Here is a 14,681-nt window from a genome sequence, read left to right on the forward strand (position 1 = left end):
AGACTTTTTTTTTTTAAGCCTTTACTTAAAAGTGCATCTTTAACAGTATCGCATGTTCATGAATGTAAGCATACAGGAATATAAAGTGTACGTTGGGTGCCCTCTGAAGATGCAGTAACTGGCTTACACAACTCAAAAAGGGATAACATCTTATTCTAGTTTTGGCTTTGGGAATAATTATATTCCTCAGGCAAACTGTGCTGGTGTTTCAAGTCCTTTTATATACTTCTATCTTAACATAAAAATAATCGGTCTGTGAAGCCTCTGTGAGGTATTGGAAGAGTCTCTCGAGTTCATTTCTGCATTCTGGGTAATGAGGAAAAAAATAAAGCCTTTTTACTGTTGGTTTCTATGTAACTGCAGTTAAATTGGATCCCTCAAGCCTGATAGTATTTCTCATCTGTTTAATCATCTCAGAGCTGAGCTGCATCTTCTTGCTGGACTGCATACCAAACACACAGGTGAAATGGGTAGCATTTGGTTTGATTGCTATTCTGGTAACCCTGTGAACTACCTGCCTCTCCCTACAGGTTAGCTGTAGTCAAGAGTATCTGAAATTATTTCCACTGCAGCTGCAGAGGTATGCCATTGGTTGTTCAGATCTGTTTTCCTGTTAGAATGCAGTAATGAAATAGAGGCTTTAGCTCTTAAGCAGTCTCTTATAAATATGAAAAAAAACCCACACCCTATCCTGCTTCACTTTCTGAGATACAACTTTGAAAATTCAGACTGGGTGGACAAATGCAGTGGCCCTAGTCCTTGAAACGATTGTACACTGCTGTCTGGGGGAGCAGGCAGGAGCACTTTGCCACTTTGGAGAATTGTCTCGGTGCCAGTTGCAGCTCAGGGCCTGAATGCACCCTTGAAATGAAGTGGTTTCGATTCTGTTGCTGATTACTTTGAACAGAGGCTGTATTGAACGTACCACGCTCGGTGTCTTAAGGCCTTGAGGAGCCATCTTCCCACCTTCTGAGATACACGCATGGCTCCGAGGGCAAGACAAGCACCCCTGCAGATGCATCCAGCTGCAATTATGGAAGTATCAGTCTCTGCTGACGAATTTGCTGGTACCTGTTCAGTCACAGGCAAGTCGTGCAGTCTGTGGGCTGTGTGCTCGCCAGACCTCCCCCCCAGCTACTGGAACTGGCCAGGTGAGGGATCTGATGCTCTGCCAGGGGGAGGGCCTGACACTTTTGGGGAATTGGGTGTATGTGAATCCGTATGAGGTGGCCCTAGGAGCACCCGCAGCTGTGGAGGTGCTGTCCCCTTTCCCCAGGGGATGAATGGTGGCAGCTGGCAGTGCTTTGCATGTTCAGGCAGGCATTTGATAGCTGTAGGGTTTCACACAGTGATGGCAGCCATGCTCCACCACTCCCATCACCACCTTTCTACAAAGATGCGATAAAAAGATGAAGGTCTGCGTAGAATCATCACAGATGCTGCAAGTTGAGGACCTTCCCCACTACCCACACACTCTCCTCGCCACTGTGGTCTTGATGTTTTCCACCACCAGTACTGTGTTAACATATTTGCTATGTGAATCAAATGCATTTGGGTGCTGTGGACATACCCGGAGTGTGGTTTGCCAAGCTCTTGTGTTGCAAGGTGAGGTTCTCACATCAGAATATTGCTTCAGACTTGCTGCAGACATGGTAGAGATTTGCATCTGGCATATCAGCTTTGGACAGACCTGTAGTATAAACAAACTGCGCAGGTCCCTTGTGTCTGAGAAACAGGCTGTGAGAGAAAACAAAACCTACATTCTACTCCGATTTCAGAAGACAAAAAATAAATTAGAGAAGACCTTACCTTTCTGCCTTTGCAAAAATCTTGGGACTACAGTACAGCTGGTCAGTCAGGAGATAAATGAACATGAGATCAAAACACAAATTCAAGGGGGAATAGGTCTCTGTGTGGCCTGCTGGATACACTAACTGATTCTTCTAATAGGTGGTGATGGCATAGGAGTTCTCTCTTTTTTTTTTAATCCCCCTGAAGAGTCAGTTCCAGAAGTAGGACAAATTTTAGAGAAAACTGTAGCCTAAGAAGCACACATATGTGCCCACACAATCATCAAAGGAACCAAGTGAGGAATGACTAGTGAGCTCCTCTCCCTCCCCTGCCCAAAACGTACAAAAAAATACAGGCTTTGCCTTTCACTTCTTGAATAACTTAACTTTTAAATCTGACTACTAAACCAACAATGGTGGGGCAGACTGTTGTATTTAACTGCATCTTGTCTGAAAAGGAGCAAATTTTGAAGGAACCAGGAGTGGGATTATATAGCCTTCTGCGAGTCAAGGATTGATATAGGTTACGTGTAAGCATCATTCTCCGCTCTCGCTTAGCAAGCTCCAGTTGTGGGCTTACTGATGTTAGAATGTTTCAGATCAAGAGACAGGCTAGGTGACTACCTTCAGGGCAAGCTTTCAGGACCAGGTAGATGGGGCACCAGCTTTGTAAACCGCTGGGTTCCCTGTCTGCTTGCCAGCAGAGGTCACTGCTCAAAGCAGGCTGGGGGAAGCGCCAGGCTGTGGACCTTTGGTGGTACAAAGTTTTGGGTTGAGCACAGGGCTGCAGCTCAACAGAGGGAACTGTTGCCTTTGCAGACCCTGTGCTGGGTCTGGGGGAGGATTTATCAGCAACCACAAAGAGTGTTGTAGAAGGAGAAAGCCCAGCCTCACAGTGCAAGCTGAACACGGCCAGGGAGAAGTGGTTTGTCCTTGCCTTTACCACAGATGTCCTGTGCAGCACTTCAGCTCTTCACGGGTGGCCACTCTTTGCAAGACTCCCAGTTTTCGCATGCCCCGTTGGGGACACCAAGGGTTGAGTTTAACTGATGGAATTGGAAATGTGCTCTACCGTATACAATGATGGGAAATGCAAAATAACCTGGAGCGAGGGATGGGGGAAGCAGTCAGTCTTTGTCACCAGTTTAGCACTCAAACCCAAGCTTTTGGCTTCTGGGCCTCTGTTGTAAAATGGGGCTTAGTCTAACCCCACCCTCCCTCACCTCCAATGATGATGATAAGTAAATATTTGTTTGCAAATCAGTAAGCTGCTGCAGTGATGGACACCAAAGAAATGCCCTGGAGAAAATTAATAATGCTGTATTCTGCACAGGGCTTGGCTGATGTGCAGTAAATATATTCAATGTGTGGTCCAGACACTATGCCAATAAAGAGAGAACAGAAGAGCGACTAGCTGCTCATTCAGCAATCACTATCTTGAGTGCATTGAATATATGGATCCCCAGGCAAAATGACCGGGGCCATGTTATAAAGCCAGTACTATAACTCATTTATAGTAGGCGTGAATTGAGCTTGTACCAGTAATTCTAGTCCTGGCATGTCCCAATGCAGAGGATTGGATTTTACAAGCTGAACATTCTTAAGTTGTGCTGTCCTGGTTTTTTTTGTTTGTTTGTTTATGACTTAAGTTTATTTTACTACCTGTGTTGCATATGCATGGTGAGAGAGATGAATCTATTTATGGACTGGTGCAGAGAAATAATACAGATGAATGTTTGAGGAAGCTAACTGCAGGTGTAAACAACCACGTCCCGAATGGAGGCTGGTCAAACCCTTCTTTAGAGGTTTTTTTCCTCAAAGTCCTCTAGAATGATCTGCCAATTAACTGGGGAGGCAGGAGGGAGGGAGAGATCTGTAGTGTTACAGTGGCTTTTGGAGGTGCTGGTCATTTCTTGCAGTGTCTGCAAGACAAAGGTGGATTCAGGATTACCATATGAATTTTCCAAAATATGCTAGCTATGGAAGAGAGACTTGTTTTTAAAAGATAAGTCACAGTGATCTGAGGAATTTCTTTTTTCTAACTACAAGACCTATAAACAAATCTGCAAGTTATGAGGCAATAGTTAAGTACGTTGCTAGATAATGTGTGGTCAGTTTGACCCTGCTGTTTTAATTTAGGAGGTCATTTTAAAACCACTATAAAGAAGGGATTTGTGCTGCCTTAAAGGAATATGGGCAATCTCTAAGAAACGGGCATACTTACAGAAACAATCCCTTTGGCTCAGTTTTTGTTTTGTTTGGTTGTTTCTTTTTTACTATCTGTGGTGCAGTAAATTAAAACAAAAACAAGTCTGGACTTGGCATGCCTTTGTAAATAAACTGCTGTGTGTAGATCGACAGCTCATTTGCAACCAGGTTATTTATAACAAAGTTTGTTATTTCTCCCACCAGAGAGCTTGTTTTGCCCTATATTAACAGAATGCTTATGGTAACACCTCCCACCTCTGTCTATACTGCAGCAGTTACACAAAAGCCTCACAATTTCAATTGTGTCCTTTTGAAATTTAATTTTGTTGCCTGCTGGAGTAGAAGCAGGGATTTCAGTATGTGAACTAGAGATTAATACTTCAACTCTGCTTGTTTGCTCTGCGCAGCTCACCTTACCTGTATCCGTTCTGCTTCATTCCTCTCCTCCCACAGAACTGCTCAGGGAACTGGAGTTTTCAGCTTCTACAAGTTTCTCGAAGATCCGGTTTGTGACCAGCCATAATGCTGAGGCCAGTTACAACCGTCCGTTGCTGACAAAGGTAAAGAGCACACTTTGAAGACTGCATTTGGTGAACTGAGGTTCCCTTCACGTAGTGTCCTTTCCCCCTTCCTGTTTCCCTCACCTTTTACAGATGACCTCTCATTGTCCTCAGGTGTATTCCGCTCCCAGGCAGCATCATCTCGAGCCAGTTCAGCTGTGCCCCTGCTTGTGCAGCTGTGACCACAGGGGCTCATGCTGTCCGGAGCAAAGAGGCTGTGTGTCTGCAAAAGCACCTGTAGACCCTGAGAAAACCACTGTCGTGGCAATGACCCGATTTTGGCTGGTATCAGCAGGGAAAAACTGAAGTATCAAACTTGTTTAAACTTTGTTTTTCTCCTCATTGCTCTGTGTAAGCTTTGAATTGGGCCTGGTGTGATGTGGCCTTGTGTGTGCCCAGGGCGCAGTTATGCTAACTGCGCTGTGGTGGAGCAGGACTGCCTACTTTCTGTGGCTAACGCAGTGTAGAGCTGGTTTTGGTGTCGTAGCCTTGTCCTACCACCACTAATGCCCAGAAACACGAGGCAGGGAACTTGGTGTTTCAGTGCCATCTGGCTACAAGGACACCAATTGGCACAACCAGCGCCATTGCACCAGCAATTGTCTGTGTCCTGGCTTTTTCTTAATTGCTGTGAGGTAAGATTTCACCCCAGCCTGAGCTAGCCTGTTTTTTCTCTTTCTTTGGTCACCAACTAGAATTGAATGGGCAGATGAGCAAGTCTGTGATTACTTATCACCTGTGTCCTACTCCCTTGACCTAGGGAGAGGATATTCAGGCGAGCAGTTGCATTCCTTTGTATGTTTTTTATCCCAAATTGCAACCTCACCTTTCACATCTGACTCGAAGTGAAGCAACTCCCAGGGACTAGCTTCAGGGACTGAGGATGTCCTATGTGCCTCAACTGGAAGGTCTGCTTTGGTGATGGCTTCTTCATTAACAGAGGGAAGAGGCAACTGGGCTAGCTGTGGGTCATGCTATGACCTATGACCACAGCCCTCAGCAACCAGGAATGTTGAACAAAAATGCTAATGTGGAGAAATCTCCCCCCATTCTATTAAAGGGAGAGTATTGCTGTCATGGGGAGAGAAGCCAATGACTGGTTTACACAAGGACACGAGGAGGGGAGACACCCATCTAGCTCTTAGATGTAGTGACAACATTGGGTGAATTGGTATTTGCTGCACAGCTTGTGCATACAGCAAAGTCATGGTGACCCAGGGCATAAAACAGTCTTAGCAGCCACGATTGCACTTGCTTGGCCTCTGTTCCAGAACCGAAACATATGAAGTGTCTTCTGATTCAGCAAGGAGGCTCCTCCCAGCACTTGTTCCTCCCACGTCTGTGGACTTGCCAGAGGAGCCAAGTTGTTGCTTTGGAAGAGCTCTAGGTGTCACGTCTCTATCAGGCACGGCTAAGTCTGGAGGAGGATGTCCATCCACCGCCTGCTTCCCTTGCTCAGGCCCAGGGATGGGCATCCCCAGCTGGATAGTCCCAGCAAAGGGCAGCTGCCAAATGTTTCCCTCGAAACTGAGGAAATAGTGGTGTGAGAGGAGGTTTGAGTCCATGGGGCCACATTTCCTACTGGGCTTGAAGGAGCGTGGGTACCTGCAGCTTGAGCTATGCAGTCTACATCTCTGCGAGATGATCTGCACGGAGAAATTTGTCTTGCTGTGAAGACTTCAGTCCTACGTGCTGTTGAAGCTTGGAGCTGTGATGTGCTTCAGTCTGAAGCATTCCTGGTCACCTGTGTGAAAAAGGCTTTTTTTTCCCTGCTCAGAGGGTGCCCAGAGCATGGAGGAGGCTCTGTGCCCCCTCCCGCCTGCGGAGCAGCCCAGCCCTGGGCTATTGCTGAGCGAGTGGCGGCACCTGCCGGTATTTTGCAGAATATTCTGGATAATGGTGATGGTGAGAAATAGGATTAAACAGCGGTTCAGAGCAGGACACGCGTGGCCTGAGGTAGGGAATTCAGAATGATATGGGTGAACGAGGTGAGAGCAGCCAAAGTGTTGAAGTCTGTCCTTTTCTCTGCTTGCTGTGGGAAGATCCCTAACCGTGAAAGAAAATCCCTCTGGAAGTTATACAATGTATCCAAAACTACCTGTTTTCTAGGAAACCTCCTCTAGTTTAGATATTTAGACACTGTTTTTTCCTGCGCTGGAAGCAGCGGGATTACCCTGGTTACACTGCGTTCTGGAATAATATCTCCCTCAGTAAATTTTACTGCCTCTTCATGTCACTGGGGTTTAGACCGTTACCACAGTGTATTTGTGTCTTAAATAATTACTCTTTCTAGTAGCACTGCCAGGTGCCTTTAGCATTTCCAAATCGAAAGAGCTGCTCGGTCCTGAGGGCCCCACAGACTGATGGGACTGGGGAATGGATGTAGGTTAGCAGAGCGCTGAGAGGTGTTGTGTAGCTGTAGAGAACAGCCACGCAGAGGGATAATGTACATTGAGAATTTTTACTTTGTTTTTATAAATCCCCAGGATGTCACCATTAAAACTCAGCGTTTGCACCAGCTAGCTGATATTTAGGTTTTTTTCCTATAGAGGTAAGTTGGGGATTTCTCCCTTTTTGTAGCGTCTTGCTCCCACTAACATGTTCTGAGGACATTTACCAGTTTTCAACGGCATTCGACAGACAGCTATTAACTTCTGACAATTTAAGATGTGGTCTTACAGAGGAAAAAGACCCTATTACTGCCCTCATTGAGGGTAAAGGCTGGCAAGCTCCTTTTATAGACCTCAGGGCATCCACGCTGGGCAGGAAGGGGGAGAGGCACACTGCTCCCAGAACTGCTTGTTCCGTCCCAAGATCTCGTGTCTTTTATGGAGAGTCGCCTCCTTCCCACCAAATCCACAACATTCCTAGCATTTGCCAAGAAAAAGTCATGCCCTCACATCTGGACCATTCCTTTACTCCGCAGGGTGGCATATGTTTTTAAGGGGATGGATAAAACTGTGAGCGAGGCACTCTGCAGCATCTGTGCTGCGAGAAGATGAAGATCTCTGTTGTTTAGCTGCGGGATGCTCCTCAGGAGGGACGTAGCAAGACGCCAGTTCAGTAGCTGTCCCTCCTCCTCGTGCTAAATCTCCCAAGCCTCTCCTTTAGGTTTGATGTGAACAGGCATGATTTCCAACCAGATGTCTGTCTGATTTATACCCGTGTAAATCAGGGGTGACTCCAAGTCACTCCTATCTTTGAGCTGTCCTGGTGTGTCGCAGACCTGCTGTGCTGCACCTGTGCTGACAGCAGCATGCTGGGCAGCAGGGTGCAGACATCCCCGAGCCAGCAGAGAGTGGGCTGGTAAATCTTGCTCGTGCAAAGCTGCGCATCGTAGCTCAGCCTGCGTTTGCTTGGAACCAGGCCCAAGCTAATAAACCCAGCTAGATTGCTTCCAGACCCGAGCTGGCCCAGGAGGAGCCAGCGCAAATGTCACTGCTCTGTGCTGCTTGCTCTGAGCTAGCTTAATTGTCTCTAATGGAGTGGGCCAGCTGCAGGCACCTGTAGGACAGGAATGGAACAATGCATGGCCACCGTATAAAGAGGAGCACTGAATGCACCTGAAACTGCGTCATCAAGGAGATGTCTTGGCCAGGTTGTACCCACTTCTGACACATCTCCTCCTTTCCCGGGCCCAGGCCGTTGGCAAGGCTTTTGCTCTCTCCCGCTGCTCCTCCGTGACACACTGCAGTTGCTGTGGCTTTCGCACAGAAGTTGTTTATAGGGCGCTGCCGGCTGTTCAGCGGCTGGGTGGTTTGCGGGTGTCCCATGGTTCCCGCCTGTTGTGTGCCTGGCGCAGAGGCAGCCAGACGCGTGAGCGGGTTGTCTGGGGACAGGCGTGGGGGACCCTCGAGGCCAGCGGGCAAAGGGGAAGAAACCAGGCTCTCGGCAGCAGGTGTGAGGGAAAAACATGAACCTTGGGCAAGCACAGGGACCCCTCACGGCGGGGCCGGCACCGGGAAGGTGCGGGGCCGGCACCGGGAGGGTGCGGGCCCTCTGAGGAGGCTCGGGGCGCAGGGAGGTGCTGATCCTCTCCCGACGCACGCGGCAAGCGCGGGGTCTCCGGCTCCTTCCCCTTCTCCGGCGGCGCGAGGCCGTGAGGGGCGGCCGGGCCGGGCCGGGCCCGCGGGCGGACCCCGCTCCCCGCCGCGCCGCTGTCAAAGCCCCGAGGGGCGGCCCCGGCGGCACAGCCCTCCCCCTGCCCGCCCCGACTGGCCCGAGCGAAGGGCTGGCCCCGCCGCCGCGCCAGGGTAATGGCCCGGGCCGCCTTCACTCAGGCAGCCGGCCCTGCGGCGGGGGAGCGGGGCTGAGCCCATGAGCGCGGCGCGGCGGCGGCAGCAGGACGGGGCGCGGGGGCGGCGGGAGCCGGCGGGCAGCGCGTCCCCCCGGGCGGCCCCTCCCAGGTAGGAGCGCGGGGGCGCGGCTGTCACCGCCGCGCCGAGGCGCTGCCCGGGCGGGCTCTCCCCTCACGCACGTCTCGGCGCGTCGCCGGGGCCGGTGACCCAGGGGCCGCGGTGAGCCCGGCGTGAACGCCCGGCGTTGGCAAACACGCCCTGCGGCGTTGCGTGCCCTGCCGCCGCGTCCGCTGTTGCCGGGGTGGCCGCTGTTTGGATGCCTCAGCTGAAAGGCACCGGCCTCGACGCAACCCCGGCCGTGTGCCGGGCCCCCCTCCCCTCCCGGCCGGTCTCGCCTTCCCCGCAGCGGTTACGAAAAGCCCGGCGGTGTTGCCTAGAGAGGGAGGAAAGCCGACGCGCGGCGCCAGCCTCCCCGTCCCTCACAGGCGAGCCGCCGCCGAGGTCTAAGCCCCCCGTTTCTTCCCCCTCCGGCCGGTGTGCGTGAGAGAGCGAGCGGGGCTGTGGGCGCGTTACGCTCTCCGCGGCCGGCTGCGGGCTGCCTCCCGCCGCACGGGCGGCGGTTAACGGCCGTTGGCGGCGCGCGCGGCGGGGCTGAGGCGGCCGCCGGCGCGGGGCTGAGGCGGCGGGGCTGAGGCGGCCGCCGGCGCTGACACCCCGTGTGCCGCTCGGTGCAGGAGAGCGGCGAGGGCCCTGGCAGCAGCCGGACGCGGACATGCACTGTGAGCTCGCAGGGGGTCAGAAAACCAGCGCCGGTCCGGCTCGCTTCGAGGTGACCGATAAATACCAGGGAGCGCCTCTGAAGGAACTGCCGCGGGTGACCCGTCCCAGCAGTGGTAAAGCTCTCTTGAATCCTCAGATGTCCTTTAAGATAGCTGTCAGCAACGGCAGTGACCACACGGAGCCTCAGCAGAGCCCCCCTGAAATGTCAGCGCCTCTGCTAGATTTCATCCCCAAAAGACCCAGCATATTCGAGAGGATCCCAATTCTGCCGAGGGCGCAGGAGCTGCGATGCGCTAGAGGCTCTAAAGATTACTTCCAGCAGCAGAAACATCAGAGCGTGAAGGGTGAGTTTAAAAATGCATGAACTGAACACTACCACCACCAAAATATATCCACCACCCAAACAAAAATATGCATCAAGCTCTTTATTTTTTTGGTGGGTTTTTCCCCCTTCTTTTTGGTCGTCAGTACATTTTCTAACTTGTTTATTAAACTGCAAGTTTTAAAACTTTTTTTTTCCCTGTGCACCTTGGAGGCGCAGGATAAACCAGACTGTTTTTTTGCCAATGGGCAGCAGAGCGTTTCTCAATATTCTTTAAGAAATCCCAAGACCAGCAATTTCTGTAGTTCTCCTGAGCAACTGCTGCTCGGTTTGGTTGCTTCTCAGAGGTGGTTGTTTTGAGGATGGTGCTGAACACTGGGTTAGTCTGTCCTGCGCCTGAGCGTGCGTGTGGGGTGTTTGTTTGTGAGTATGCCTGACTGACAATAAATGCCTAGTTCTTATTCAGCAGTTTCACCACGGTTGCTTGGATTTATACTTTGTATTTCAAGGAGGTGTTACAAATGCTGGATTCAGGCAGCAAATCCTCAAACTCGGGATTCCTGGTGCCTGAAAGGCATGGCGTAAGGGCAAATTCTGCTAGTTAAATGCCCAGTTTTTATCTATCCATTGTTAAAGAAGCGGCACTGAAGTTTGGTTAAGAATTGCCCACTAAAATCTGTTAGTTACCCTTTTGAGTTAGAACTTGTTAATTGAGCTGAAATTTGTTAATCAAAGTTTAGTTTTAAAATAATCCCTCTAAGGTATCACTGGATGGGATCAGAGGGAATTCAAGGCATTCCGTTACGCTACAAAGCCACTTGCAGAGACATATATGCACCTAAGGTTATTAATATTAAAGCAATGTTTTCTGTAATGTTGAAAAGGTAATTCTCTTTTTCTCTTCTCAGTCCTTTCCCATTCTCTATTTTAGAGATGTACATGCTGTAATCTTGTTGGTGTAAGAGAGTTCCCACTAGGATTTTTTCAGTGCATCCCTTTCTGTCCATTCTTCTGAAAAATAAAAGTAGACTGCGTGCCCTTGGACTAGTAACGTTTCCTTTTGTGAGCTTGTTACCTAGGGTGATGGCACCTTTCATTGCCATGAAGTTATGTTAATGAACACCTCAATCTGTGCGAGGTCTGTCCTGCAAACTGTAGGATGTGTTTGTTCATCAGCAGGGAATACAGACAGAGTGGAGCAGCAGGTTATAAATTACCTTTTTTATTTTTCTGTTTGTTAATGCTGCAATTCTCCTCTCCTATTTAAAAAAAAAAAAGGTTGTTAATGTTTGGCAAGAATGAAATGAAGGTCTGTTACACAGAACTAGGTTTGGAGGGGGGAGAAGGAGGATTCGTGAAGTATGAAGGGACAGCTATGAGCTCTAGTACCGCTGTGCTGCTGTGACTGCTGATGTTCAAGTCCCTTGTGGTCTCACGAGTGAGTTTGGTGCCACTTGGCTAGGGTTTGTACCAGCTTAAAACCCTACCCATGCGTTGCCCTACCCAAGCAGACTGTTGACGCACTTTCCTTTTTTTTTTTTTCTTTTTCACTTTGAGCTACTTCCTCCTCTTTTCTTGCTTATTTCTCTTGTGGGTGCTACAGAGGACAGGGGTGTAGCAAGGGTAAGAAAAGTGTGATTTCCATTCACTTGGGACTTCTTATAGCAGGTGTAGGTGGGCACTGGGAGAAGGATGCTAACTCATCTTTCCTGACTGATCAGTTTCCCCTTTTCACCACTGGGAAAAAAATTGTGTTTTAAGTTTTGTTAGTGTTTTTTGTTTAATGCATTTTCTGTTCAGGGTGTTACCTTGTGGTTGCTTCAGCATATGGGTGACTTGAGTCATGGGAGAAGTAGGAGGTATCCATGGGCAGGATAGGGTCCATTTACTGAGTATGGTGATTTGATGGATAATGTTGGATTTTTCCAAAGACGGCAGCACTGGGGTTTTTTGGGTGGGCTTTTTTGGTTTTGTTTTTGCTTTTTGTTTTTTTTTCCCTGTGAAGATATTTTCAGGAGAAGTTAGGGAAAGTAAAATTTTGGGCTAGAGTCTGATTTAAAATGTGTGGGCTGTGCTGCTCCTTCTGACCTGTACGGTGTCAGCAAGTGCCTGAATGTCCACTCGGGCATTTTGGAGTTCTCCCACAGAATACTGCGAGCTGCCAGCCCCTGCTCAGCACCCTATGCTTCTGAGTCAGTTCCACAGAAATAACAGAAGTCACTCAATTGCTTGCTGTGATCTAATTGTAAAATCGGAGCTCTGTGTATCTAAAGTGAGCTATGCTGCAGACAGGAGAGCCGCTGATCTTTCAAGGAGTGGTGTAAAGCATCTCCCAACAGCCCTGGTTCTCTCAGGAAGATAAAGAAAAGGACCAGGGACGGCTGTATGTGGATGTGATATAACAAGATATAGCTAAGAAGTGGGAAGGAGGGAAATATTTAGATTTACCCAGTAAAAGGTTTTGGGAAGGAAACTGATGACAGCTTGATTTCAGATCATCGCGCTGTACATCTCCTGCTCTCCAGCCCCAGAGTACCGTGTACCCAGTAATTCCCTCTGCAATCTGGGTTAGATTATAGAATGTGCCTCCTGGTTTTGGTTTATCCACAGTTGAAAGCTGTAAGTAGGGAGGGTAAAAGACCCTCTTTAACAAAAGCAAAATCAATTTTTATAGTTGCCTGTAAAATTTTTTTTTTCTAAATATGCCTTAATTTTGGGGGGGATTTTTTTCAAAAAAGAATGAATCAAAATGATACACTACCCTACTAATAAAAAGGGCAGCTTTGAAGTAATCACAATGGGGAAAAAGCATCCTGCTGTTGTAATGTCTCTGTGGTGTCACTCTACTGCTTCACAGTGTTTAAGTTATGATCCTGCAAAACGCTTCCATGCCTGAGCAAGTCTTTTTACATGAACAGCCAAACAAAAACTTGAGGGGTGGTGGTGAGGATTACTTCTGGGAATCAGATCATTTGGGTCTAAACTTTGCAGGATGGAGCTGTTGGTTGTTTACCAGAAATATCAGTATTTTGGAATTGTGCTTCATGTTTTGTTCTGTTTGGGAGCTGTTTAAAATAAACACGCAGTTTTCACCCAGCCTCCCCCTTCTGGTATGATTGGCTGTGATACACTCCATGCTTTTCTTGATCATTGATTTCCCTGTGTGTCACAAGGCAGAGTATTTGCACCCAGACAGTGCTTCTTAGAGGCATTTGTGGTCTGCTCAGCATAGAATAACTGTACCATAAGGTATGAAGTTCATTTTACAATGTTTTCCTGGCATCCTGTGGTTTTGGTTCTGTTTCGTTGAATTTCATGGTACGGTATTACCATTTTGAAAGTAACACAGGGCAAAATAATTACTGTCAACAGGAAAGAAACTTTTGGGAAAGAAAGCTTTAGAGGTGACAAAAGAGTAATCTGTAAAGATGTCAAATATCTCAGTTTTTTAATGACATCGATTATGGTTGTTACCAGGAAACACTTCTCCTTTTCATTCTTTTCCAGTTTTGTTCGGTGTACCTAATTCATGACTCAGTAGAAATGACGAGATTTATCCTGTTAGTTGTGCCACTGGGAAATCATCCAAATGGCCCAGACCTTTGCAGTAACTACTTCAGATATTAACTTACAGTGGGCAAAACAATAAGCTGTTCGCCTTGCAGTAGTTGAATGTTTCCTTGTTGAGAGTATTTTTTATTCAGACATGGAGAAAGTAGGTTGGGTTTTTTGTTTTTTGGGTTTTTTTTAGCTGTTGCTGCTTTCGGCAAACATACAACCAATGTATTGAAATGTATTAATTTTCTTCTGCTGTTGAGGAGGAGGGTTAAATCTTGCCATTGCAACCCCCTGTGACTATTCCCTTGGTTAGCAGGACAGTCCTTGCATAAGTAACAGCTTATACTGTCGAGATCTTAAGTAAAAGCATATGTTTTGGTTGTATGACTTATTAGGTGTATCGACTGGTCTTGGGCCTGATTCTGCCATTTTCTTTCATATACCTTGTCTGTGTTCACCTGAATTATCCCATTGGAGCAAATGGGACTGCCTAGAGCTGATAAATATTATATGGACTGATAAGGAGACAGGGAATGGGCTCACTGGTATGGTGATCTCTAAACTCTTTCAATTTTATATAGAGCTATAGTAATAAATTTTTCTTCTTTTCACTGTAGTTCTCTTACTTGCTGCATTTGAACTCTCCACTACAAAAAGGAATTTAAAGGTTTATTTGAACAGAACTTGCAGTTACAGAACTGCTTTTTATATCATGGTCTGTTTGGGTTTTTTTTTTTTAATTCTCTCTTTTTTTTTTTTTTGTAAGGGGAGAAAGGAGAAGAAACTACACATTGGAAAATGTGTGCATAAAGTCATTTGGGATAAATTGTGACTGTCCCCTCCTCCCTTAAACTGGCTAAAATGCTTACTTGTCTTGAATAGGAAAATAACTTTCAGTTACTTGCTGTTGAAGGAAGTTCTTCTAATGATTTGTGTTGCAAAATCAGAGTCACTAAATTGAAGATGACCCTTTCATGGATTTAATTTAGAAGAGGTTTAATTGTATCTGATAATGAAATTCTGTGTTATTTAGGGATTGGTAGTAGAGAATATTTAGTAAATACAAACCAGAAGATCTAACGATCGACCTGGCAATTAAAGGCATTCAGTACTCGTAAAGCAAAAGCAAAAAACCCCATTCTGCTTCAGGAAAAAAATACAGCTA

General features: G+C 47.6%; 1 protein-coding gene across 1 annotated transcript in view; it reads left to right on the top strand.

Moving 5' to 3' along the window:
- Positions 1–9,172: 9,172 nt before the first annotated feature.
- Positions 9,173–14,681, top strand: part of GLIS1 (GLIS family zinc finger 1) — a 206,808-nt gene continuing 201,299 nt past the window's right edge. Inside the window, exons 1-2 of the mRNA XM_075155738.1 lie at positions 9,173–9,386; positions 9,591–9,980. Of these exons, the coding sequence (XP_075011839.1) occupies positions 9,173–9,386; positions 9,591–9,980 (604 nt within the window). The remainder of the gene's footprint in view (positions 9,387–9,590; positions 9,981–14,681) is intronic.

The sequence above is a fragment of the Calonectris borealis genome, chromosome 8 (genome assembly GCF_964195595.1).
Source record: "Calonectris borealis chromosome 8, bCalBor7.hap1.2, whole genome shotgun sequence".
In the NCBI taxonomy this organism is placed as follows: Eukaryota; Metazoa; Chordata; class Aves; order Procellariiformes; family Procellariidae; genus Calonectris; species Calonectris borealis.